The sequence below is a fragment of the Mesoplodon bidens genome, assembly GCF_964165515.1.
Source record: "Mesoplodon bidens genome assembly, chromosome: 1".
Classification (NCBI taxonomy): domain Eukaryota; kingdom Metazoa; phylum Chordata; class Mammalia; order Artiodactyla; family Ziphiidae; genus Mesoplodon; species Mesoplodon bidens.
Window position 1 is genome coordinate 102536336 of NC_138176.1, and position 27577 is coordinate 102563912.

Sequence of the window (27577 nt, forward strand, 5' to 3'; positions counted from 1 at the left end):
CATGAACAAATTTTTCTTGCATGTATACCCTTTGTGTTTCTGAGACTCTCTTCCCTGCTTCGTCATTGGACATACCTTACGGTTCTCTTTAATTTGAATACAGGGTTGAAAAACAATGTTTGATTTTGCCAACTGGCTCTAAGCTTCTGAAAAGTTTAAAGTAATTGACAGTGGCATGTAAATGTCAACATTTATACACAGAGCCAGGTAGGCTGAGGCAAGGTTGCCAGCGGTTACTTGCTGAGAGTGAGTGTCTTTAGATGTAGCACCCCACACACCTTGCTTGTCCCACCTTAGTCCTGGCCCTGTTTAAACATCCATCCTTTTGTATAAACCCTGCAGTTCTGAAGAAACTAATTCTAATGGAAGGCAGAGCAGGAGTAAATACTTCTGTGTATCTTAAATATGTACGTTCACCTCTTATTTTGGAAATCTTTTGATAATGAAATGTCTCATAAGTTCACAGTAAAATCTCTCTCTCTTTTTTTTTGACAAGTTATAACATGACCTTTTTTCTTTCTTTAGACATGTATGGAGGTATTAGAAGCCTTGTGTGATGGTAGCCTAGGAGACTGTAAAGAAGCTGCTGAAGTTTACAGAGCAAATTGTCATAAGCTTTTCCCTTACGCTTTGGCTTTCATGCCTCCTGGATATGAAGAGGATATGAAGATCACAGTTAACGGAGATAGTTCTGCAGAAACTGAAGAACTGGCCAATGAAATTTGAACATCATTAAACAAGCAAATGGAATGACTTTGGACCATATCTAGTGTATAATATTTTTGTCACGCACCTGCTGCATTGCTCTAACTTACACACAATGAGAAGAGTAAATGTTCTTGCCTTCAAATAGTGTTTTACGTTTTTTATCCTGCTGAAAAGTATATATAAAATATCTAACATATTACAGGATATAGGTTCAGTTTCTTAAAAAATTAAAAGCTGCTAAAATTGAGGGGTTAAAAAAAGATACCTTATCCTATTCCTACCTACCCACCCATGTTTTTAAACTAATTTATATAAAATCTGGAGGCTGTTACAGCTAACAAAGCAGGTGTGTGGCAGAAATATTACTTTAAATCTGTCTTGTGAGATTTTACTATATCTCAGACAGCAGAAATGCTGTTGTAGCACTGGATTCTTTCACTGAGCACAAAGAGGTGTTGGGGCTTTAGCATCTGACTGATTTCGTTACAAGGTTGATTCTGACCATAGGAAGTATGCAGTGTGAATCGCCATTTACAGAGAAGCCTGCAACAAATGCTTGATGTTGTAGAAGCTGGGACATAGAGATACCAAGCAGAATTATAAGAAACCTAGAGGGTGTTCAATACACTTGTTGTGTTTCCAAAATTCACTGTACATGATCAGTTTGGTGTTCTTGTACCACAGTTTTTAACTGGAGGAACCAGTTGGAACAATCTCAATTCTAACTAAAACTTGAAGAACTAAAATAACAATGCAAACCTTTCAGCATTGTTTTGGCCAAACTTGTTAAAACTGTAATGCAAGAACCAAATGCACTGTGATGTGGCACCAACTAATTAGCAAGCATGAACTTTTTCACCCAAGAGTGAAAAAAGAAAATCTACCATGGCTTGGAGTTAAAGAGCAGAACTCCTGACTACCATTCTATGACCGATCAAGAGACTAACAGTTAAAAACCTCCGCAGGCCTTGTTCACGATATGCAGAAAAAAAAGTGCTGCAGTTTAGATACCTCTGGAATTTTTCCACAGTGTCACAGGTTTGTAATACTTGAAGCCCTACATTTCTAAGAATATATTTCTTGCTCAGTTGTTTCAGGCAAGCCCAAGACTTTGTAATTTTTAAAGGGCCCAAGATTTTTTTTTTTCAATAACAGACCAGCTTCTTTTTCCTGCAGTTACAGATGTAATTTCCTTTTTGTTGTCAAACATAAGGTACCAAATATGATGCAATAAATTGTTTTGAAAAACAGTTGTGTGAATATTTCAACTAATATGTGTTGGGCTTCTGTGAAAATACACAGGTGGAAACAGAGGTGCAAGCCTGAGGCAGTGTAATATGCTGTAAGGCTAGTGCAGAGGGGAGCTTTTTAGATTGGGCTTAGTGTTGGTGTCAAAAAAATTACATAATGCAAGTGTAGTGCTGTTCCTGCATTAAGATTTCATTGAGGGCTAGGATGGCAGCAGGTACTATGAATATAATTAGTAATTTGAAAGGAAAACTGAGAACTGCTATTTTGATTGAGAAAATGAGCCTTAAAATGTTAAACCTGTACACTGAGAACTATGGCCAGAGGCTTAACTCTCTCGTTGCATTTGCAAGATCTCAGCAAATGAGGAAATTAAGTAAAATGAATCGATTGTATATATAACTGACCTTTTGTGGTACTTTTTAGTTTATAGAAAGTATATTCTAAAGGGAATTTTCAGGAGACCTGATCCTTTTACTGATCGAACAGGTGTGCTAAACTCAACATTTCATAGTACATGACCTGCATTCCACATCCCAGTCTAACGATTTAGTGATGTAAAGACAAGTACAGACTGAACTCCAGTGCTTTGTTATGTTTTATTAACTGGCCCTGTCTCAGGAACATCTTAACAGATGGCAAAACAAAACAAAACCTTTTTCAGCTTCTCCTGTGAGTGGCAACTGAAGTTCTTGTTGTTGGTGGAGGGAGAACACTAGTGCTCCCTCTACCACCAACGAGGTCTTGGGAGGAGGCACCAGCCATGTGATAGGGGATGTATGTGTGACTTATGTTTAAACGCTACTGTATATGGAAATGAAATTCATATATTTGTCCTGACAATGTTCAAATGATGTAGATTGTCTTAGAATGAATATTCATAAGTACTAAGAACTCTTGATGCAGATGCCACCCACGAGGAGCTAAATTCCTAACCTGTATATTGTATTCCAACCCAATTTTACTGGAACTATTAAATAAATATTTTATTTTCTTTCAGGTTTACTTGATAGTGGATACATTGTCTGGTGTCAGAGGACATTGACAAGGGTTCATTTTATGTCCAGACATCACCCCTAAAACATTGTACTGTATGTACCCTCTTGCTCTGGGTAGTATCAACTGGATCATCTCACATTTGCCTCATTCACTCTATTCCAAATGATACTGTGGGGAAAACAGGGTTAGAAAAAAAAAAGTGGGAAGAAAATGCAGTGATGTTGTAATCTAAACAAGTGCCTTATGTCTATTGCTAAGAACTGGTGTTACCAACCCTTTTGAGAAGAAAGGGTCCCTTGACCTGTATTAACATAGGAGAAGTAAAGTTCTTTTTGTTTTTCTTTATATTTACTACTCTTGTCATTTCTCATTTAAAAACTAAAATCTGACTAAGTTAGTTTTTCTCAGCTTTAATTAGATAGTTGAGTCATAACATTTTCAACATTTTTCTGTATCTATTTATTATGCACAAGAATAAAGTGACCTAATAGCATGACTAAAAGTAGTCCCGATATTAGTGAATAGCTTTTCTGTGGGTTTCATCAAGCCCTTGTTTTTCACAGTGTTGTTTGTACTCCGTGGTGTATTGCTGTTAGAGGTGTGAAACGAAAGCTGCGATTGAAAGAAGAGGCCAGAAAAGTGTGGTCTAGATTCAGGTAGGTTGTGATAAATTCAGGGAAGTCTGTCTTCTACACCATTTCTAGGAATATTTCAGTTGCCGTGTGTAGCATCTGTTTGGAAAAAGTTTAAAAGTGAAGTGTTGGATTTTCTTACCAGATACGTATATACTTGTCTTAGTAACTACCAGCCTTAAATTTTGGCGTTATTCTTAACTAAGAATTCAAAGGAAGACATCTTTCAGATGGAAGGTAGTCTTCCTCTTCTAACTCATGCTCCACCTCTTGCGGTTACAGGCAAGGTTTCTTTATACCATTCTGCTGTCATCTGAACTTTGCTGGGTCCACTGCCAAACGTACATTAAAAACAGTCCCATGAAGTGGCTCTGCTGCCCTGTGGGGGGCTGAAACCTTAAGTTTTGTTCCAATTTTGATGGTTGGAAACCTCACAACTTGTAGCAATAAAGCATTTTTGGAAAATGTTATTCATATATATTAATAATATAAAGGTTATTAAAAGTGTTGAGCTGCACTTGCAGCTTTCAGTGTGCATTCTGCAAGGCGTATGTTGGTAGCGTGCAGGACGCTCTGCAGAAGAGTGCCATCACTCCGATAACCAGAGGATTACCTGTTGCGTACACTCTAGGTTAACCACGTTGCTGCCTCCTTCAGGACGCGCCCCTCTTAGGGTGACGTAAAAATGGGCAGAAGGGAAGGGAGGCTGTGTGTTGGAGGAGGAAGGGTCTAAGGGTTCCAGCCTCTTGGTTTATCCAGTTGGCCTCTGAAGCGATGCCATCCTGGGATTATAGCCAGAGAAAGAAAAATTGGTACTATTTAAATTAGAATTTACTGAACTGTCAACTATAGATAAACTTGGAATTTTAATCCTCAGTGCTCTTTGTAGGGTTCTGTGTGCCAAAAGCAGAATACAGATTTTGTTTCAAGGCTTCTTGTAGCAAAAGTAAAGTTGATACTTGGCAATCTACCAAGACTGTAATATAGTTCTTACATTTTTTATATGCATTTTTTGGTGTCTAAGGGTCTGTATTATTTTATACAAGTGGTACAGTTCTTCCTAACTGAAAAAAAAATTGATGGTGATGAAAAAATGATGGGAAATTTCCTGTGATATAAAGATTTCTGCTGTCACTAAATCCTCAACTGGACCTCAATAAGTATAAATTTCTAGAAACAACAGGAGGGAAGAGATTTTTGGAATATATTCTGGATCCCATGGCTTGCTTTCAGCTAATAATTAAATTTGCCTTCTATATTTAGTTGCCTGTGCATTGTCTAACAACCAAGAAGCCTGTCTCCATATCATTCTACCTGTCTCCATACCATTCTATGGCTATCTTTCCAATCTACCATAGTTCCCTAGTACTGAGCTTTGATAAACCTGCCACTTGTTTGCTTTGATACGAAAGTTTATCAAATCCCTTGTCTAATGCCTGATGCCTTATCACAACTGGTCTAGATACTGGGTTTTCTAAAGTGTTCTAAAACTCTGGTGTTTCTTAATAGTGAATAACTAAGCTAACCACCTCTCATCTTTTGAACTATTTGACTTCGAGTAGTCTTACTGTTGGCTGATGCATTCCATATCTCATAGCATTGTTCATTGACCTGCTAGGATGCTTTAATTTGAGAGAAATATCTAATTGCAATGTGAAGTTAAATGATTAATGCTTTGGTTCAGACTCATGAAAATCCATTTCTAATGTGATGTATGAAATCTTAAGGATTTACACTGGGTACATTTTAGTATAAAGGTACAGTGATTAGGACAGTACATAGTAGATATTCAAATCCTTGTTAAATTTGCTGTGAATATTAATATTTCCCTATAGATTGTAGAAAATAGCAATAAAGTACTGTTAACTTTCAGGTCACCTGCAAAGGCTCATAGATTTTTTATCTATTGGTTTAGAGTATTCCCATTTATCTTCCCCTTGTCCCTCTCTGTTGGTCTTCAGGAATTTTCCCAAAATACCACAGATCCGTTATTTATCTTGAATGAATGTCTCGCATCTAATTTTTGTTTTTTTCCTGTAGTTTGTCAGAGGAACAGTTGTGACTGGCCTTGTAGGAAGCAGGTGACCGGAGCGCCATCCTCTGCTTTCTCAGCTGCCTGTTCATTGTGGCCTGAGTGGGCAGTGAATCTACTCATCCTTCATGTCTTTAGCAACCAGCCACCCAGGTAACAGTCATGTCCAGTGGAATTAAGTTACTGCGAAGATTGCCACTCAGTAGTTTTTCTTTCATCTTTCAAACAGTATAAGGGAACTGGTAACACACAAACCACTTACCTGTAAGGCTTTATTTTCTGCAGCCTAGCATCTTGCCTTTTAATCGTTACAAGTAAGGAGACACTAGGTGGGGATCTGCACTGGTTATTTCTAGACACTTGACCTATATAGCCAGTGTTCATCACAACCAAAGCTGTGGTCCACAATTGATCTTCTCTACTTAGGATTGGCAGTTGAATCTTTTTAAGTCATAAACTTAATTCTGGTTGTATATTAGAATCCCAGGAGGACTATTTAAAAGCCACAAACCTCGGGCTTCCCTGGTGGCGCAGGGGTTGAGAGTCCGCCTGCCGATGCAGGGGACACGGGTTCGTGCCCCGGTCCGGGAAGATCCCACATGCCGCGGAGCTGCTGGGCCCGTGAGCCATGGCCGCTGAGCCTGCGCGTCCAGAGCCTGTGCTCTGCAGCGGGAGAGGCCACAACAGTGAGAGGCCCGCATACCGCAAAAAAAAAACAAAAAAAACCCCACAAACCTCAGTGCCGAGGCCCACCTGCAAAGTTCTGATTTAAATTATCTGGAGCCAGGCCTGGATATTGGTCTTATCTTGTCTTTTCCTTCCCTTCCTGTCTCCCTTCCTCCCATCCTCCTTCTCGCCCTCTCTCCCTTTCTTCTTTCCTTACCTCTTTCTTTCAAGACTACCCCAGTGATTCTAAGGTATACTGTCTTTTTTGAGGAAGAAGTTTAAAATATTTTATAGCATTTGGTTTTTTCCTCAAGTCAAAGGGCAAGCAACTATGTAAGTGCAAAAAAATTAACTTTCCCCGTCTTAGATTAAAGGGAAGAATTTGTAGTTGAACTTTCTGTCAAAAGGTCTGTCAGGTTATTTTCAAAGTCCATGCTTTTTCCCTGCTTAAATCATGCTGCTGGGACTTCCCTGGCAGTGCAGTGGTTAAGACTCCACGCTCCCAATGCAGGGGACACAGGTTCGATCCCTGGTTGGGGAACAAAGATCCCTCATGCTGCTGCTCTACTACATGAGATGCTTGTATTCAAAGAAAAAAATCACCTCTACATAGTTTTGTTAGATGTCATGGTAACTTGGCTCCATTGAAGCAATAATTGCCATCGATGCTTGAGTTTTTGAATGGATGAGCACCAAAGCAAAGCATGGAGCCTGCAGGCTTTTTTTTTTAATCTTATTTATTATCATTTATTTTTGGCTGCATTGGGTCTTCATTGCTGCGCGCGGGCTTTCTCTAGTTGCGGTGAACAGGGGTTACTCTTCATTCGGGTGTGCGTGTTTCTCATTGCAGTGGCTTCTCGTTGCAGAGCACGGGCTCTAGGCACGCGGGTTTCAGTAGTTGTGGCACGTAGGCTCAGTCGTTGTGGCTTGCAGACTCTAGAGCGCAGGCTCAGTAGTTGTGGCGCTTGGGCTTAGTTGCTCCGTGGCATGTGGGATCTTCCCAGAGCAGGGCTCGAACCTGTGTCCCCTGAATTGGCAGGCGAATTCTTAACCACTGCGCCACCAGGGAAGCCCCCACAGGCTTTTAAATAAGGATAGGTGGTAGGTATTAATCCCTGAAAATTCATATACTCCTAATATACATACCTAATCTCAAATCAAATACATATGGGTTTTTCTCTCCCTAAAGGACTGCATTTTCTATAAATGAGTGAATTGCTATTACAAATCTCAGATGTGAAAGGAACCCTGATTCCAGGACAGATGGAATTCAGACCAAAATTTGGCTTGTTGGTATAGAACCTGGAAAGGAGATTTACATGCTACAGAATTATGTATCAAATTACAACCTAGTTTATGAGATGACATTCTGGATAGATCTCCCAAATTTATCCAGTCTAGTATTTTTCTTTAACAAAATAGGAATTGTTTTATAGACCAACCCTCAAGTCTATCTAGTTTGTTCTTGACTGGTTAAAGATTTTGATAAATGAAACTGGTTGATACTGTTCGTTGCCATTTTTGAGTTTATAGACATGGATGATTTTCCTTCACCTTTGCAAACTGGGAGGTCAAATCGTTTTAATCTCTTCACATGGAAGGCTTACTTTATACTTTAGTTACTTTTCTCTGATCCTTGTGACTAAATGTCAGATTTCTAGCATAAACACTTTGTGGCTTGGTCCAACAATACTATGATGTAGTTAAAACAAGCTTTTAGATCAGACAGAGCTAAGTGTTGTTTTTTTAAAATTTTATTTATTTATTTATTTATTTATATTTGGCTGTGTTGGGTCTTCGTTGCTGTGAGCAGGCTTTCTCTAGTTGCAGCGAGCGGGGGCTACTCTTCGCTGCGGTGCACGGGCTTCTCATTGCGGTGGCTTCTCGTTGCGGACACGGGCTCCAGGCAGGTGGGCTCAGTAGTTGTGGCTCGCGGGCTCTAGAGCACAGGCTCAGTAGTTGTGGCGCACAGGTTTAGTTGCTCTGTGGCATGTGGGATCTTCCCGGACCAGGGCTGGAACCCGTGTCTCCTGCATTGGTGGGCGGATTCTTAACCACTGTGCCACCAGGGAAGTCCCAGACAGAACTAAGTTTAAATCCTGGCTCAGGTACCTTAGGCAAGATACTAAGAATTTCTACTTCATATAGTTGTTGGAAGGATTAAGTAACATACTATATATAAAGCGATACCACAAAGCCTGACAAATAGTAAGCATTCATTATAAATATTAGTATTTGCAAAAAATGTTGTTTACTTGTCAGTGTTCTACTTGATTATCTTTGTTTCTCTCTTGTAGTACATTGGGCCAGCATACTCAGGAAATAGTTTATAATCTTTTCCTAGATACTAACAGCTCAAGTTTTGCTTTTTTTTTCCCACTGGTGTTTTACTTTACATATACTAGCACTTTACATATTTTGCCTTTTCACACAGTAGAGAAAATGACCTCCATAATTTTGACATTCATAAAAACTTTAGTGAACTTGGCAGATTTCTTGATGCTGCTGTTTTAAATTATTTAGAAGATATGAAATAAGGCCAGTCCCAGTGTCCTTCCTTCCATCCATTCAGTAGTTAGTGAATGCCTATCAGCTCCAGGAACTATGATTCATACTGGGGATATATGACATAGTCCTTGCTCTCACAGTTTTCTTAGGCTAGTGAAGGAGACAAGCAAATCAAGAAATGATTGCAGCAGCAATATATAAACCCCTCAGAGTCAGTACTGATTTCTGTTTGTATGGACTAGGAAAAGCTTAACAGGGAATGTTCCTTGAGTTTGGAAAGATAAAGATGAATTTCCTATACAGACAAAAGATAGAATGTGCCTAAAGGTACAGATACATGAAATAAGATAATGTATTCAGGAACTGTATGTAAAATATCCTGACAGAATCTGGGAAATGAGGCTGCTGCTCAGATTAAAGAGAGACTTAGATGACTTACTAAACTGGATTTGGCTTTGTGTAAGCAAAGGTCAGTTATTGAAGAATTAGGGAAAGATGATAAGTATGTGAGAGAATTCTGCTAGCACTGTGACGGTGGGAATGGGGAACAATATTGGACGCACAACAGCTAATCAGAAGACTCAAGCTGAGCTAGTGGATAGTAGGTGTAAGAACTCACTGAGTTCTTACTATGTGCCAGGCAATGCAGTAAGCATTTTGTACCCATGTAGCTATTACTCACTGAGTTCTTACTATGTGCTAGGCAGTGTAGTAAGCATTTTGTACCCATTAGCTCATTTAATCCTTGAAAAAACCATGATGAAGTGGGTATCGTTCCCACTTAACCGAAAACCTGAGGATCATAATTTTCCTATGGTCACATAGCTTGTAAGTGATTAAAAATCCTTGTTCAAGCCCAGGTATGTCTAACAAAGTGCTTGCTTCTGATCAATATAACATCTGGTAAGAAGCAGTAAGGACAACAACAGTTCATTATGAAGAGAGCCAAGGATACAAGAGATGTGAAGAAGGTAGGACTGCAATCAGCTGGCTATGTTGGAGGGAAGAGAGCGGTGCATGGAGAAGTAAAAGCTAGCAGTGATGCCCAGGGTTTTGGCATGCAACACTGTCCTTAACAGTATCATTAAACACAGTCAAGTATTCGGAAGAAGAAATTGAGGGGAAAGGAGGTCTTTTCAGACATGAATTTTAGGCATGTTTCCCATAAGATGTGTAGTAGGCAGCTAGGTATATAGGTCTGAAACTCAGAAGGGAGATGACTTAAAGAGTGAGCTGTGACAGAGTGAGGTAAGTCAGAAAGAGAAAAACAAATACCGTATGCTGACACATATATATGGAATCTAAAAATAAAAAATGGTTCTGAGGAACCGAGGGGCAGAACAAGAATAAAGACGCAGACATAGAGAATGGACTTGAGGACATGGGGAGGGGGAAGGGTAAGCTGGGACGAAGTGAGAGAGTGGCATGGACTTATATATACACTACCAAATGTAAAATAGCTAGTGGGAAGCAGTCACATAGCACAGGGAGATCAGCTTGGTGCTTTGTGACCACCTAGAGGGGTGGGATAGGGAGGGTGGGAGGGAGACGCAAGAGGGGGGAGACATGGGGATATATGTGTATCTACAGCTGATTCACTTTGTTATAAAGCAGAAACTAACACACCATTGTAAAGCAATTATTCTTCAATAAACATGTTAAAGAAAAACGTAGGAATAAACCTACCTAAGGAGACAAAAGACCTGTATGCAGAAAACTATGACACTGATGAAAGAAATTAATGATGATACAGACAGATGGAGAGATATACCATGTTCTTGGATTGGAAGAATCAACATTGTGAAAATGACTATACTACGCAAAGCAATCTACAGATTCAGTGCTATTCCTATCAAACTACCAATGGCATTTTTCACAGAACTAGAACAAAAAATTTCACAATTTGTATGGAGACACAGAAGATCCCAAATAGCCAAAGCAATCTTGAGAAAGAAAAATGGAGCTGGAGGAATCAGGCTCCTGGAATTCAGACTATACTACAAAGCTACAGTAATCAAGACAATATGGTACTGGCATAAAAACAGAAATGTAGATCAGTGGAACAGGATAGAAAGCCCAGAGATAAACCCACACACATATGGTCACCTTATTTTTGATAAAGGAGGCAAGAATATACAATGGGGAAAAAGCCTCTTCAGTAAGTGGTGCTGGGAAAACTGGACAGCTACATGTAGAAGAATAAAATTAGAACACTCCCTAACACTGTACACAAAAATAAACTCCAAATGGATTAAAGACCTAAATGTAAGACCAGACACTATAAAACTCTTAGAGGAAAACATAGGCAGAACACTCTTATGACATAAATCGCAGCCAGATTCTTTTTGACCCACCTCCTAGAAAAATGGAAATAAACAAATGGGACCTAATGAAACTTAAAAGCTTTTGCACATTAAAGGAAACCATAAACAAGACGAAAAGACAACCCTCAGAATGGGAGAACATAGTTGCAAATGAAGCAACTGGCAAAGGATTAACTTCCAAAATTTACAAGCAGCTCATGCAACTCAATATCACAAAAACAGCCAAATCCAAAAATGGGCAGAAGACCTAAATAGACATTTCTCCAAAGGAGATACACAGATTGCCAACAAACACATGAAAGAATGCTCAACATCAGTAATCATTAGAGAAATGCAAATCAAAACTACAGTGAGGTATCACCTCACACCAGTCAGAATGGCCATCATCAAAAAAATCTACAAACAATAAATGCTGGAGAGGGTGTGGAGAAAAGGGAACCCTCTTGCACTGTTGGTGGGAATGTAAATTGATACAGCCACCATGGAGAACAGTATGGAGGTTCCTTAAAAAACTAACAATAGAACAACCATATGACCCAGCAATCCCACTACTGAGCATATACCCTGAGAAAACCATAATTCAAAGAGAGTCATGTACCACAATGTTCATTGCAACTCTATTTACAATAGCCAGGACATGGAAGCAACCTAAGTGTCCATTGACAGATGAATGGATAAAGAAGATGTTGCAAATATATACAATGGAATATTACTCAGCCATAAAAAGAAAGGAAATTGAGTTATTTATAGTGAGGTGGATGGACCTAGAGACTGTCATACAGAGTGAAGGAAATCAGAAAGAGAAAAACAAATACCATATGCTAACACAAATATATGGAATCTAAAAAAAGAAAAAAAATGGTCAGAAGAACCTAGGGGCAAGACAGGAATAAAGACACAGACCTACTAGAGAATGGACTTGAGGATGCGGGGAGGGGGAGGGATAAGCTGGGACAAAGCGAAAGAGAGGCATGGACATATATACACTACCAAACGTAAAATAGCTAGTGGGAAGCAGCCGCATAGCACAGGGAGATCAGCTCGGTGCTTAGTGACCACCTAGAGGGGTGGGATACGGAGAGTGGGAGGGAGGGAGATGCAAGAGGGAAGAGATGTGGGGATATATATATATATAACTGATTCACTTTGTTATAAAGTAGAAGCTAACACACCATTGTAAAGCAATTATACTCTAATAAAGATGTTAAAAAAAAAAAAGATGACTTACAAATACTGAGAGAAAAGGGGGTAGAGAAAGAGAAGCTAGCCAAAGAGACCAAGAAGTAGTAGTCAGAGAGCTAGGAGAAGTAGAAGATAATAGTGCTGAAGAGTCAAAATGTTTTAAGGATTGGGGTCAAAAGGTCAAAAGGTTCATTCACATCCATCTAGTCGGTAACATTTTAGAAGTCTGAATGTCAGTGCTGGCAGAGATGTTGAAAAACAGCACAGGAACTCTCAGGTGTACTGTCTTTGAGAGTATAAATTGGTATAATCATTATGAAGGCAGTTGGCAATATTTATTTACTAAAATCAAACGTGTGGGGCTTCCCTGGTGGCGCAGTAGTTGAGAGTCCACCTGCCGATGCAGGGGACACGGGTTCATGCCCCAGTCCGGGAGGATCCCACATGCTGTGGAGTGGCTGGGCCCGTGAGCCATGGCCGCTGAGCCTGCGTGTCCGGAGCCTGTGCTCCGCAATGGGAGAGGCCACAGCAGTGAGAGGCCCGCGTACCGCAAAAAAAAAAAAAAAAAAAATGTGTAAACCAGCAATTCCTCTAGGATATCTATATATATCTATATATACCTGTGTATATATTCATATATGTGTGTCTGTGTATGTGTGTGTGTGTATATATATATATATATACACACACATACACAGACACACATATATATATGCCCTGTAAACATTCCCACACATTTGCCAGAGAGACGTGCAAGAATGTTCATCACAGTATTGTTTATAATAATGAAATTTGGAAATAAAATGTAACATAAATAAATTTTACTATATGCATTTAATGAAATGCCGTACAGTTAATACAAATAAGCTAGCATTAAGTGAATCAAGGATTGCTCTCTAAAACAGTAGTGATCAAAAAAGTTAAATGGCATTGTATTATATTTCTTATATGTAAATTTTTTAAGTGAGATAAGACTAAGTATGGTTTATGAATATATTCACATAAAGTAAAAGTTTAAACATAGGTTTGGGAATTATAAACTGTCCAGAACTGCTGTCCAGAATTCAGGACAGTGGTTCTCTTGAAAGGAGGGAGAGCCACATAAAGGGGATCTAGTTTTTATTTCTTAAAAAACATGTTTGAGATACATATGGCAAAATGTTAACATTAGGTGTTTTTGTTGATTTTGGGTCTATGTGGGATACTTTGTACAAAGTTAAAAAAAATTTTTTTTATTCCCCATTGAAAAAGTGTGTGGACAAAAATAGACTAATACTAAGATAATACTATAACTCACTCAGAAAGTAGGGAAAAGGTCAACAATTGAAAAAATGCTTCTTTGGTTTCTATACTCTCCCAGAAGGTTAAGGGTACTTTTACTGATTTATCAAGAGTGATGAGAAAAGTAGGTGGGAGGGTTACCAGGATGTGTGACATAATTTTTCAGGAAGAAAGGAGGCTCAAATAATATCTAAAACGTTATTGCCCTTTGTAATTTCCGAAGTGTTTATATGTAGGTACTATTATCTTTCCTTTACAGATGGAGGTATGTTACATGACTTTCTAAAAGGTGCCCAGCTAGTAGTAGAGGGCTGGGTCAAATGACCCGTGTACATCTTTCCCTGTGTTCCTTCTTGCATTATCAGCTGGGTGTTCAAGTTCACAAAACTAGATGTTAGAGCAGGAACTTGAACCCAGGTTTTCGTTTCAAGGCAAACTAAACTACGCTATGTTCCTGGACCACATACATTTGCTTAAAGAGCTATTACTGAAGTTAAATGCCTTGTGCTGTTTAGAACTGCCTTAGAAGAAAGAATTGTTGAAATTTTAAAAACATGGGTATTTTCTAAACTATGCATTTTTACACAGTATTTGTTTACCCTTTTTGATATATATGACACTGCTTTATGTTTCAAACTTATCTTTTTTTCCCCATAACCTCCTGTTATGCTGGTGTTTGGATTTCCTTTTACAATGGGGAAGTGGATTTTTAAGATGGTGAAGATAGGTGTCATAAGGTCACTTACCAGTTCTGTGAATTGGAAACTACCGTGCTTTATCCCTTAAGTGAAATGCAGTGTTTTGCAAAAGAGACCACTCCAGTGGCTAAGATGCCCATGGTAATCTGGCCAAGAGCTGTATGTTGTAGACATATTGATTATTAGAGATTGCCAGGCTGTCTTGCTAAAGTATTAAAAACCAAGATAACAGGGTCTATTCTGTACCTTACCTTTCACCCCAACTACAATATTATACTTCAGGCCAAAGAGTAACTCTTCCTGAGTGCAGTGGGGAGAAACATTACCATTAGTGAAAACTATCATAAACTCACAAATACTAGTGTTTATTAGATCTTGCAGTTAGGAAGTCCTTCATAAACTTAGCAGAATTGGCTTCCACAGAGTAGTGGGAATTGAAGCCAGGGAAATGAGGTGAGCAGTGCGTGGAGGTGAGGACATAGAGGCTTCAGGAGAATGCCACTTTTTCAAAAACCTTTGAATGAGATGGAAGGAGAAGACGGAGGGCAGAAACAAAAAGAAGATAAAGGGGTAAAAAGAAGGGTCATGATAGTTGAGAGATTTGAGCATGATTATAATTAGAAGGAAAGGAACTTGTAGAGGAGGGAGAAAATTGATGGAGTTAGGTCCCAAAGGAGGTAGGCCTTGAAAAAGACACCCTTTCTTGGAAACAAAAAGGAAGTAAGAGAATGGTGTAAGCAAATTTATAGCTGTGAGAGAAGAGGTTTATACTAGATGGTCTCAGTATTTTTTGTGAAGTGGAAAGTATGCTATTTGTGAAGTAAGAGTGGGTAAAAGGTTAGTTTGGGGAGGGATTTGAAGAGAGAATGGATGTAGTTTGGAATATTCAGCTGACTGAAGAAAAAAGCATTAATGAACAGTGTTAACCACTGAATTGAGTTTGGAAATCATGAAAGTATAGTGGTTTTTATGATTGCTTCTAGTACCTTGGCTGAATGGCTTATAGAACCAGGCATATTACAGGACTGACCCAGAATTGTGAGCTGGATGACAGATGGAGGAGAAAGACGAGGATGAGGGAAGGAGGTTGAGCCGTTGGTGCCTGGCAGAATATGGCACTGTTCTAGACGTGTGTTGGAAGAGAGACACCAGGGAAGGAAAGACGTGGAGGGGGATTGAAAGCACTGGTGAGAGAAGAGGCCATATGACCAATTAAGAGATCCAGGCCAGATATGGAAAGACATGGGACCAAGGATAAACTGGAAGAAAAGGCAGCATCACAGGAATGAAGGTCTTGACGCGATTGTGGGTCAGGCATACTGAGGATGCTGTCTGTGGCTGGAAGGATGAGGGTATTGAAATCACTCAGAATTACTCCATAACAAAGCAGGGAGTGTGGCAGTGGCCCTGGAACTGTGATGCTTGGGTGTTTAACAGACCGTCCACACGAATATTGAAATCGCCTAGGAAATGATGAAATGAATTGGGGTTTAAAGGAATAAAATGATCCATGTATAATGTTACTGTGGAGAATGATCTGGAGATAAATGGCTGTTAGGGACAAAGCAAGGTAAAGGGTGACAAAATCGGATGGAATAAACCTCAAAGGAATGAAAGTTTTTACAGGAGAGTGAAGTGCTTTAGACGAGGCTACAGGACAAAAAAGGGTAACACCAATTCTGAGCCTCGTGGTACATGCAGTTTGAGGAAACTGCAAAGCAAGTAGTATCTTTGAGAAAGGAGTCGAGGACATTCATCAGAAAAGCTGTAAATGTATCGGTGAGTTTGTTTATAGTGGAATAGGTGGCCAAGGCCCACACTGGAAAGGGCTAACGGAGGATTTCTGTAGGAAAAGTAGAGATGAGGGGTCAAGAGGGCGTGCTGTCAGGTACACAGCATTTTGGAGCTGGAGACAAGAAGTGAGGGAAGCTGATCGGTGGGTGAGGAGTCTGCCGTCTGAGTAGGGACCAGGAATGAAAAACTTGGATGGAGCTATAGTTTCTCAGCTTTCTGTCTAGTTGCTTTTTTTTTTTTTTTTTTTTTTGCAGGACGCGGGCCTCTCACTGTTGTGGCCTCTCCCGTTGCGGAGCACAGGCTCCGGACACGCAGGCTCAGCGGCCATGGCTCATGGGCCCAGCCGTTCCGCGGCATGTGGGATCTTCCCGGACCGGGGCACGAACCCGTGTCCCCTGCATCGGCAGGCGGACTCTCAACCACTGCCCCACCAGGGAAGCCCTGTCCAGTTGCTTTGACCCTGGTTAACCTAGGGTCCCAGCAGTGTTGAGCCTTTTCTCTGTAGGACTGTTTCTAGATCCATGGTGAGGTGGTTATTGCTGGATCCTTGTGGGGGCTACTGTGCAGAAGGCTGCACGTGGTAGTATTTGGCCTGGTCTCTGCTTGACTTCCTGATGGTTTAAAACAAGTAGCCGTGGATTTGCCACACTCTGGCAGGCATGCAGCAGACATCCCAGAGGACAGAACCCAAGGACTTTCTCTATGGACTGCACCCTCTTTAGTATAAGGGTCATTATCTGTGCTTTACATCAGATGTAATCCCTTTTTTCCTGCTTTTGAGAAAGATTTCACTCACCAGTCTTTTGGAGGGAGTAGGATATAGTGGAAAAAGCATGGACTCATATAATGTCTTACTGAAGACTATCTGCCAGGCACTGTGCTAGGTTCTGGGAATTCAGTGATGAATATGACATGATTCTTGCCTGTAAGATCCTTACAGCTTCTGTAGAAGGAGAAACAAAGATAAATATATTCAATGACAAATGAGGGGTGCCTTGATAGATGCATAGGTGAAAAAGAGTGGGGACCCAAGGGAGCAACAGTGAGTCCTGCCAGCCTGAGGTGGAGTGAGAAGGCAGGGAGTACCCTTCTCAGTTTTCTCTGCTCATCTTCCTTCCATTCTGTGTGCATGTCTGTTTTCATCATTAGTTTTCTTCATTCATTAGTATCATCGTATCTTGCTTAAACTAATCTATTCTCCATACTGCAGCCAGAATATTATTTCTAAATTACAAATCTAATTCCTTGGCTTAGAATCCTTCAACAGCTTCCTGTTGCTTCTAGAATAAAATAGTTTACAGGCCACTGCAGTCTCATCTTCCTGACCTCTCTAAACCTCAGTATTTCATCACTTTTCTTCTCTTACTCATTGCTGTCATTTTAGATAATCTTCTTCCCACCTGTGGTCCCTAAACCCCCAACTGCCCCCTGGTGCTCTTTTGAGCTAACACAGTTTCTGTTTGGGCACACCTCAGAGCTACTGCAGGTCCACTTCCAGACCACCACAATAAAGTATCACAATAGGGCCTCCCTGGTGGCGCAGTGGTTGAGAGTCCGCCTGCCGATGCAGGGGATACGGGTTCGTGCCCCGGTCTGGGAGTATCCCATATGCCGCGGAGCGGCTGGGCCCGTGAGCCATGGCCGCTGGGCCTGCGCGTCCGGAGCCTGTGCTCCGCAACGGGAGAGGCCACAACAGTGAGAGGCCCGCGTACCGCAAAAAAAAAAAAAAAAAAAAGTATCACAATAAAGCAAGTCACACACATTTTTTGGTTTCCCAGTGCGTATAATAGTTATGTTTACATTATACTGAAGTCTATTAAGTGTACAATAAATAGCATTATGTCTAAAAAAACAATATATATCTTAATTTTAAAATACTTTATTGCGGGCTTCCCTGGTGGCGCAGTGGTTGAGAGTCCGCCTGCCGAGGTAGGGGATATGGGTTCGTGTCCCGGTCCGGGAGGATCCCACATGCCACGGAGCGGCTGGGCCCATGAGCCATAGCCGCTGAGCCTGCGTGTCCGGAGCCTGTGCTCCGCAACGGGAGAGGCCACAACAGTGAGAGGCCCGCGTACCGCAAAAAAAAATAATAATAAATAAATAAATAAATAAATAAAATACTTTATTGCTAAAATATGCTAACCATTATCTGAGCCTTCAGCAAGTCATAATCTTTTTGCAATAGTAACGTCAAAGATCATGCATCACAGATCAGCATAACAAATATAATAATAATGAAAAAGTTTGAAATATTGGGAGAATTGCCAAAATGTGACACAGACATGAAGTGAGCAAATGCTGTCGAAAAAATGGTGCCGACAGACTAGCTCGCTAGATGCAGGGTTGCCACAATCCTTCAATTTGTAAACATAATTTCTGCAGACAGCAATAACGCAAAGCGAGGTGAAACAGGGTATGCCTGTAATTCTGCTCTCATCGCACCCACTGCATTGTATTGAAATGCCTAGTTGTTTGTTTCCCTGACTAGACTAATCTCCTCAGGGCAGGAATCAAGTTGTTTGTTTTGCTTGGGGGGTGTGTGTGTGTCACACAGAAGAGCCTTGAGCATGAAGGAGTCAGAGAATACGCGGTCACCTGCCTTGTACTTACACGGTGGCAGTATAACCACACTATGGCAGTCACAGTCACACCCTTAGGAAGGTAATTTAATTGGTTGGTGCCTTCTGTATGTTCCTTGAGTAGCTACATAAAAGAGAAATTGAACACTGTCAAGAATATTTCAACAATATACTCAGTATTCAACAACTAGATGGCAATGTTGTTTCTACCTCTAAGTGGAGAAGTTGATTAAAGTTAAATTTTCTCTGTCAATGAATGGTCTGTTTTTACATTATTGCATGAGGTAGTAACAGGACTGTTTATTCCATTATCTACTTATATTCTGAATTTAAATATTCATTAGGATTTATTCCCTAATAAAGTTGAGCAATTTCAGGCTACAGAAATAAAATATCATGGACCATTTTACTTCATCATTTAACTGTAATAGTTTATACCTAATCACATAAGTGCTTTTGTCTTTTTCATCATGATTATCTTATCTGGTTCAGAAATTAAAACACACACACACAGATCTCATTAAAATGTTACACTAATCTTTTACTCAGATTTGACATAAAATGGTATAAAGGGGCTTCCCTGGTGGCGCAATCGTTGAGAGTCCGCCTGCCGATGCAGGGGACGCGGGTTCGTGCCCCAGTCCGGGAAGATCCCACATGCCGCGGAGCGGCTGGGCCCGTGAGCCATGGTCGCTGAGCCTGTGTTTCCGGAGCCTGTGCTCCGCAACTGGAGCGGCCACAACAGTGAGAGGCCCACGTACCGCAAAAAAAAAAAAAAAAAAAAAATGGTATAAAGATGAAGTTGGTGGTCCTCAAATGGAAGTGTGTCTTTTAAAAACAGTTTTATTGAGGTATAGTTTACATACAGTAAACAGTAAACTCCTCATATTTAAAATGTACAACTGACACATGTACACACCCATGAAATCATCACCACAAAGTAATAAACATATATCCATTACCCCAGAAGGTTTTCTCAGGGCCTCTGTCATCCTTCCCTGCTACCCTTCTCAGCCCCCAGCCTCAGCTTTCTTTATCTATAAATTAGTTTGCATTTTCTAGACTTTTATATAAAAGAGATCATCATACAGTATTTACTTTTTTAATGTGGTTTCTTTCACTCAGCATAATTATTTTGTGAATCATCTGTGTTGTTGCATGTATCAGTGGTTAATTCCTTTTTAGTGTTGAGTAATATCCCCCTAGAGATGCTTTGGAAAAAACAACTTTGAGCTTTCTCCTGTTAGAAGAAGAAATTATCATGAAGCCTTGGGACTTCTATTTTTTTAAACATTTAAATGAACCTTTCTGACTAAAAGAGTCTGACATGAATCTACATTAATATTGTGTCTTTTGTGCTCTTTCATTGTTGCTCATGAAAATCTCAGGGTTAGCTTTACTAATTGTGTGGCCAAGAGGACCACACGGGCAGCTTACTGAAAATATTACCTTTGAAAGAAAAAAGAAAGGGCCACTTGCATTGTTGTACAGTGTCTTTCCCAGGTGTCATCACATCATAATTAAAAAACTGGAACTCTGCTGTCCATTAATCTATGAACAAACAAGTTAACAACTAGGTTATTCACAGTTCTGCAAACATTCCTAATGCTTTCCCATGCCAAGTCTTTTTTCATACTTCTCACTCTTGCTGAAATGTTCTTTCCTCAATTACCAACTGAGCAAATTCTGCCCATTCTTTAAGGTTTTTCTCACCTGAGTTGAATTTCTTCCTTCTCTGATCTTTCATAGCACATTCCATATTTCTTTTATTCATCTTTATATGTAGTATTAAACTTTTTTGAGTATCTATCTTATTTTTATACTATTACAAACTCTTTAAGGGCAGAAATCATGTTTATTCATCTTTAAATCCCTCAAAATGTAGACTAAATGCCTGGTACCTAGTTGGTACTCAGTAAATTGTTGCATGAGTGAATATATCTACCAATAAGCTGGAAAGTCATAAGTAGTTCCATTATTAGCCTGCTTGAGAATACTGCTAATATTCCAAAGGGAGCATCCATTGAACACTTAAAATACATTTGGAGCCATGTGAGCTTTATACAACATTCCTCACCAACATTAAAAATAGTGAATTGTTGCCATGATACTATATTCCACCATGTTCCAGGCTTGTGGTCTAAGCATTAGAATGGGCACTTTTGATACGGCAGGGACATCTAAGATGAAAAAAGAAATTCATCCAACATAAGATGATTCTTCATAGTTGCACACAACACCTGTTATTGACAGCAAGCATAGTCTAGCTTCCTCTTACCTTTGCAATCTGATTTTCCACAACTGCCCTGGTCAAAACTCCCAGCCAAACTGACTCACACACCAAGCTTTAAAACTGAAGCTTTTCCTTGTTCCATTCTTCCAGCATGGAATTCGCCATGCAATTCCTATGCCTTTCCAAGCACAGCATATTTCCCACTTTCTCTGTGATGCATCCCTGACCATTTTAACCCACAGTGATGCTCCCCTCCTGGAAATTCAGCTTTACTGTCCTTTCTGCTCATATCAGAACATCTGATATTTGTGTCACCTCAAACTTATTTAGTTCTTGATTATTTGACATTTTTATTTATAGAGATCTTTTCCCCCAAACTGGATTGGGACCTGGGACCATGGATTTTACTTTGTTATGTCCCTCACTACCCCAGCCATAAAGCCGTGCACAAAGGAAATGCTCACTGGGTATTTACTAAGTGGATGAATTTTATCTCACCTGGAAATGCAATAATTGTGAAGACATTATATATGCCCCTAACTTGATTAGCAAAAGTTGGACGATTTTCATCATCAAAATCAACCTGCAAAAGACAGACCAAAAAAAAAAATTATTTCCATATGACCTGTAGTGGTTATGAGTTTGCATATGACCAGCTAGTGGATTGCTTAAGTAGTGGCATATAATGGTAGACAGCAGGGTTGGGCCTGATTCGCAGCTAAACACAGGTTTAGGAACTCTGTTTTAAAAGTTTATCCACTGGTAATAAAGCTCTGAGAGATCAGTTTATGTAAACCGCTGAATAAATTAGACTGTGAGCTTAAATGTATTAACTTACCATGAGAAAGGTCATCATACAGGATGACCAATCCACTTTAAACCAGTCATAGGTTAAAAGATGGCCCAGTGAGCCAGAAGAAGAAACCAGAAGGTGCTCAAAAGAGATTACTTGTCATTTCAACTTGCACTTGGGGCTATAGGAACCTTACTGCTGGAGCTTAGCACCTGTGAAGTCTAACAGTTCATGTGAGGTTAGGAATTAGGTAAATTATAAAAGAAAAAGCTAATGCTTTTTAGCATTTGCCAAAAAACCAAGCATACCATGGACCGAGATTAAATCAATAGTGTAGGTACTGCTCTAAACCAGGCATTTAATTGATAAGACCCCATTACTACTTGCAGTTACTGTATGCCATGAGCTGTGGATTATATAACCTAGAGGAAACCCAGCACTTGCTAAGTAGTAGTATCAGCAGCATACATGGTGTTTCTGTATATTCTGCAAGGTAGAGGTGTCACTTATTTTTCTCGTTTTGAATGTCGTAGTTGTGAGAGAAATTCAGAGGCCATGGGTTAGGTCCAGTGAAAATTTTCAAGCAATACATGGTCATAGGATCTTTTCAAAATAAGCACTTTTACTATTGTTTTCAAATCCTTTTAGACAACCCTAATTCTTCTGTTACGCAATAGCCATTGCTTAGAAATGGTCAAATTTGATAACTGAGTTAAAACTTCAAGGGCCAGATGTACTACATGCCAGGGCTCTGAAAGATTAATCCAGTATGATTACGGAAGAACTCAAAATTCTATTTTGAAGAACCGTAGGAACAGAGGGAGATTCAACAAAGTCCTTAAGGACAAGCAGACTTTCTGGACAGTTCTGAGAGTCCTTCTAAAGTTGCTATTATAAGTTTACAGTGGCATCAGTTAATCGATCTCTAGGAGTTCTGAGGCAGCCATCTATTGTTCTGTGTGTCTGCTACTCTCTCCTCGTGGGAAAACTGTTCCTTCCTTGATTCTGTCATCTAGTTCTAATGGAGGCTACTGACTCAAGTACCTTGTCTAGTTATAAGTGATTGGTCCATGAGTGAACACCTGATCTAAGCTAGGTCAGAGCCCTCCCTTGGGATTTTCTGAACTATAATAGGAAAAAGTAACTTTCTAGGAACCATAGGATATGATGCTTGAGACTATTTCTTGTCATGTGGAGAAAACCAGTATATTGAGAGAAGCAGAAAAGACAGGGTGAATCCCAGCAGCAGGAGTCTCTAGTTCCAGCTGTCTTGGAGCCCCAGTTGTACTCTTGACCTTCCTGTGGTTTGCTTACATGAGCTACTCTGGTAGCTCCATTAAACTCTCCTTTTCTCTAAACTATTTTGAATTGATTTTCATCACAACCAACCAAAAGAGTTCTAGCCCAGACAAGTACTCAGAAGCCTGGGTATAGGGATGAAAAGTAAATGCTTATATTGTTCCCAGGCTGCATCTGAGCCAGGTAAACAAAGGTACAAGGTAGTGAGGATGTTTGTGAAAAGCTGGATCATGAAAAGCTGAGCCATGCATCCAGGCTGATTAAGAAATGAAGTGGCAGGACAGGACTTTGTAAGAAAATGTGCTAAAGGAATGGAGATACTGAAATTTAGGATTTAAGAGGCAGAGCCGTTCCTGGCGACAAACCTAAGTACAGTCACGGAATAGATCAAGTGTAGTGTGTTAAAGGTCATCAGATTGAGAGTGTTCAAGGAAATACAAGATAGGGCTGTCCAAATGGACAAGCAAATGATCCCAAATGACAGTGGGACTCACATGGAGATAAAGACCATAAACTAGAGAAAAGAATAACTAGGAAGTTAGTAGATGGCAGTAAACAGCAGGAGTAGAGAGGTAGATGGTTGAAAAATATAATTCTGAAAGAAGAGGCTTCTGCATGAGGGTGAGACAGATTAACAATCTCCGCCCCAGATGGTAGTAGAGTCGTTTCCTAAAGGGAAACCAGGTTTCTGCTTAAGGCCAGGAGGTGGAAGGAGTATTTTGTTATAAGGATGAGACTATAGGTGAGTTTGTTTTGAATAGGCAGGCGTTCAGAGGACACAGGGTAGAGGACAGAGCCAGAAGAGGAAGGGTTTGGGAGGATTGCAGAGCGGAATGGGAGAGGATAGCTTCCTGGAGAGCCTTGTATTTGACGAAGTGCTGAGTGTGATGGGAAAGTGAGAAGTAACTGGCCTTGTGTGTCTCAGGAAATTCTTATGAAAAGATGTTTCAGAATGGGCCCGAGCAAAGGCTTACGAGGCATCAGAATTCTGAGGGAGGGGACTGACATCTAGGTCTAGGGGTGCATTTTTTCCTACTCTATGTCAGTAGAGACATATGGTACTAACAGCCTTTATGCAAGGTTCTTTTTTTTTTTTTGCGGTACACGGACCTCTCTTGTGGCCTCTCCTGATGTGGAGCACAGGCTCCAGATGCGCAGGCTCAGCGGCCATGGCTCATGGGCCCAGCCGCTCCGCGGCATGTGGGATCTTCCCGGACCGGGGCACGAACCCGTGTCCCCTGCATCGGCAGGCGGACTCTCAACCACTGCGCTACCAGGGACGCCCCAAGTTTCTTTGATTTACTCAAATATGTTGAGTATCTCTTATGTGCCAGGCACTGTGCTAGATCCTGGGGTTGGGGTTACAATGGCAAGAGAAAGGAACAGCCTCTTTCCGCAGGAAACATAAAATACAGTGTGAGCTGTAGGCCTATTGGATGGTCTGAATGCTTGTGTTCCCCCAAAATGCTTATGTTGAAATCTTAGCCCCCCAGGTGATGGTGCGAGGAAGTGAGACATTTGGGAGGTGACTGGGTCATGAGTGAGGGGAGAGCACTTGTGAATGGGATTGGTGCCCTTATAAAAGAGGCCCCAGAGAGAGCTTGCTTACCCCTTCCACCATGTGAGGACACAGTGGGAAGTCTGCAGCCCGAAAGAGGGTCCTCACCTGACCATGCTGGCACCCTGATATTAGACTTTCAGCCTCCAGAATTGTTAGACATAAATTTCTGTTGTTTTTGAGTTACCCAGTCTGTGATGTTTTGTTATAGCAGCCTGAACCGACTAAGACACCAGTAAATAGAGTTATAATGTTTTATATCATGATGGGGAAGTACAGGGTGTGATAGGAATATGGACGGTAGGGGTGGGACACGTAACCCAGATTAGGAATATCAAGGACTGCTTCATGGAGGAAGTGCTGAATAAGCTGAGACCTAAATTGTGGGTGTAAATTATGAGGAGGGGACAAAGAGCAAGGGAAGACAAAGTGAGGGCACTTTAGGCAAGAACAGCACGAGCAATGTCCCAGAGGCAGAGACATTGAAAGAAGCCTGTTTCCTATCTTATAGGGTCGTTGTGAGATCTAGCTCTTAGAATAGTGTCTGGCACAAAGTAGGTATCCCATAAATATCAGAAATTATTACTACGGGACTTCCCTGGCTGTCCAGTGGGTAAGACTCCACGCTTCCACTGCAGGGGACATAGGTTCCATCCCTGGTCAGGGAACTAAGGTCCCACATGCCGTGCGGCGTAGCCAAAAAATAAAAAAATTATTACTAAGTCTGGAGCATAGAATTAAGGGCGAGGGTGAAGAGAGATGAGAAATAAGGCTACCCAAGTACGCAGAAGCCAAACTCTTAAGTCCTGGACCAGGCATTTAGACTTAATCCAGGAGTCACTGGCAAACCACTCACAGATTGTCAGTAGTGAAGTAAATTCCATGCATTTTAGAAAGATGGGCTGAGACTAGCAGCAGGGAGACAAGGCAGAAGACTGTTGTAATCACGGTCTGAACTAGATGGGGACGATGATGGAAAAATGTGGATGGATTTCAAGATATTTAGAAGGTAGATGTATTAGTTTCCTAGGACTACCATAACAAATTACTACAAACTTCGGGAATAAAACAACAGAAATTCATTCTTTCACACTTTTGGAGGCCAGAAGTCTGAAATCACGGCGTCCACAGGGTTGGCAATCCTTGTTGTTCCTGTAGCAGCATAGCTCCAGAACCTCCCTCCATCTTCACAGGGGTCTTCCCATGGCCCCCTCCCCCGTGCCTGCGTCTCAGATCTGCCTCTCCCTCTTCCTCTCCTTTCTCTCATAAGAACACCAGACATTGGATTTGGGGCCCATCCGAAATCCAGGAGGCTCTCATCTCGAGATCCTTAACCTGCAAAGATCCTGTTTCCAAATAAGGGTCACATTCAAAGGCGCCAGGAGTTAGGACCTGGGTATATCTTTCGGGGGGTAGGGGTGGGGCAACAGTTTGACCCAATATAGTAGAATTAATGGGACCCTACTGATTGGCTGGGTGAGGGTGAGGGGCTTTGAAGGAGAAGAGAAACCAAGGGTAGCTTCCACAAACAACTGGTGGATGATGGTGCCATTCACTAAAATAAGTAACACCGAAGGAGAGACAAGTTAGGAGAGGGAAGATGACATCTCTATTTTGAGGTGCTTGTGGAAATCCAAGTGGGGATCAAGTAGGCAGTAGGTCATATAAATTGTGAGCCTAGTAGATGGAGATGAGGGCTGGGCATACAGATTTGGGTGGTAACAGAAACTATGGGCATGGGTAAGATTGCCAAGGGAGAATCTGTAAAATAAGGAGAACCCTGATCAGAACTCAGATACACAAAATTTTAGGGAGGGACAGGAAGAGTAGCAGTCAGGGAAGTAGGAGAAAACATTAAGAGAATAATGTCTTGGAAAAGCTCAGGGAAGAGAACTATTAAAGCAGGAGTGAGCTGTTTCTAAGGAGTTTGAGAAACCAGAATGAATGGAGAGGTGAGGAATGCAAAGAGGGTAAAGAAATATTTCAAGAGTTTGGCTGTGAAGAGCAGGAGAAATTGGCAGGTGATATAAGATGCAGACAGAGGATTTTCTTTTGATTTTTATTTAAAATGGGAGAGACTTGTGCCTGCTAGAAGGAGAATTCTGCAGGCGGGAGAGGTGAATGTAAAGGCTAAGTCAAGGTCATTGAGGAGGCAGCATAGGTGAGACATTAACCTCAGACAAGAAGAAAAACATCTCTTGTACTTAAAGGAGGAAGAGGGGAAAGGATGGCTATAGAAGGAGGCAAGTTTGCTGACTTGATGGCAGGAAGCTAAAAGTTTTTTTATTCATTCCACAAATATATTTTTTTAACAAATATTTTTGAATGCCTGGCACATACCAGGCACTGTTCTAGATGCTAGTGATACAAAGAGAATAAAACAAAGTCTCCATCTCCACAGAACTTACATTTCAAGTGAGAAGATGGAGAAATATATGTGTATGTATGTATTTTTCAATGCCAAGGTAGTTGGTAGACGTTACGAGAAAAAATAAAGAAGCTTAAGGAGAGACTTTTGGAAGGGTATCTGTTTAAATGGGGTGCCTAGGTTCAGCCTGTCTGAGGTAGGCAATGAAAAGGCAAGGCATTAAAGATCTAGGAGGGGCATTCCAGGCAGAGAGAACAACAGATATACACGTCCTGAGGCAGGAATATGGTTGGCAGCAGCAAAGAATAATAGCAAGGAGGCCCCCTGAAACTAATATAATATTGTAAGTCAATTCTACTTCAATTGTTTTTAAAAAAGTAAGGAGGCCAGTGCAGCTGCAGCAGAGCAAGATAGGAGAGAGGTATGAGAATGGTAGGCAGGGTTCCGGTCACAGAGGTTTAGTAGTCTTTGGTGAAGACTTTAGATTTTTAGTCTAAGAGTGATGGGGACCTCTTGGAAGGTTTTGAATAGAGAAATGACATAATTTGTGAACAAATAATTTGGCTGCATGTGCAGAATAGATGGTAGGGAGCAAGAAAGGAAGTAGGGAGTCCAGTTAGGAAGTTACTGCACCAGTCAGATGAGAGATAATGGTGGCTTGGACAGGCATGGTAG

The 27577-nt window shown here is 40.8% G+C and overlaps 1 protein-coding gene and 1 pseudogene across 3 annotated transcripts in view; one reads left to right on the forward strand and one right to left on the reverse strand.

The window, feature by feature from the left end:
• The window catches only part of NAA15 (N-alpha-acetyltransferase 15, NatA auxiliary subunit), a 78893-nt gene extending 75938 nt beyond the window's left edge, over positions 1-2955 (forward strand). For both annotated transcript variants that reach the window (XM_081237281.1, XM_081237280.1), the window contains exon 20: positions 526-2955. In XM_081237281.1, the coding sequence (XP_081093407.1) occupies positions 526-726 (201 nt within the window). In that variant the 3' untranslated portion in view covers positions 727-2955. The remainder of the gene's footprint in view (positions 1-525) is intronic.
• Positions 2956-3092: 137 nt separating this feature from the next.
• The window catches only part of LOC308626625, a 52639-nt pseudogene continuing 28154 nt past the window's right edge, over positions 3093-27577 (reverse strand). The window contains exons 2-6 of the transcript XR_014017851.1: positions 21383-21467; positions 20101-20156; positions 19247-19378; positions 18683-18775; positions 3093-3686 (exon numbers count right to left, since the gene is read on the reverse strand). The product of XR_014017851.1 is annotated as an uncharacterized misc_RNA (transcript). The remainder of the gene's footprint in view (positions 3687-18682; positions 18776-19246; positions 19379-20100; positions 20157-21382; positions 21468-27577) is intronic.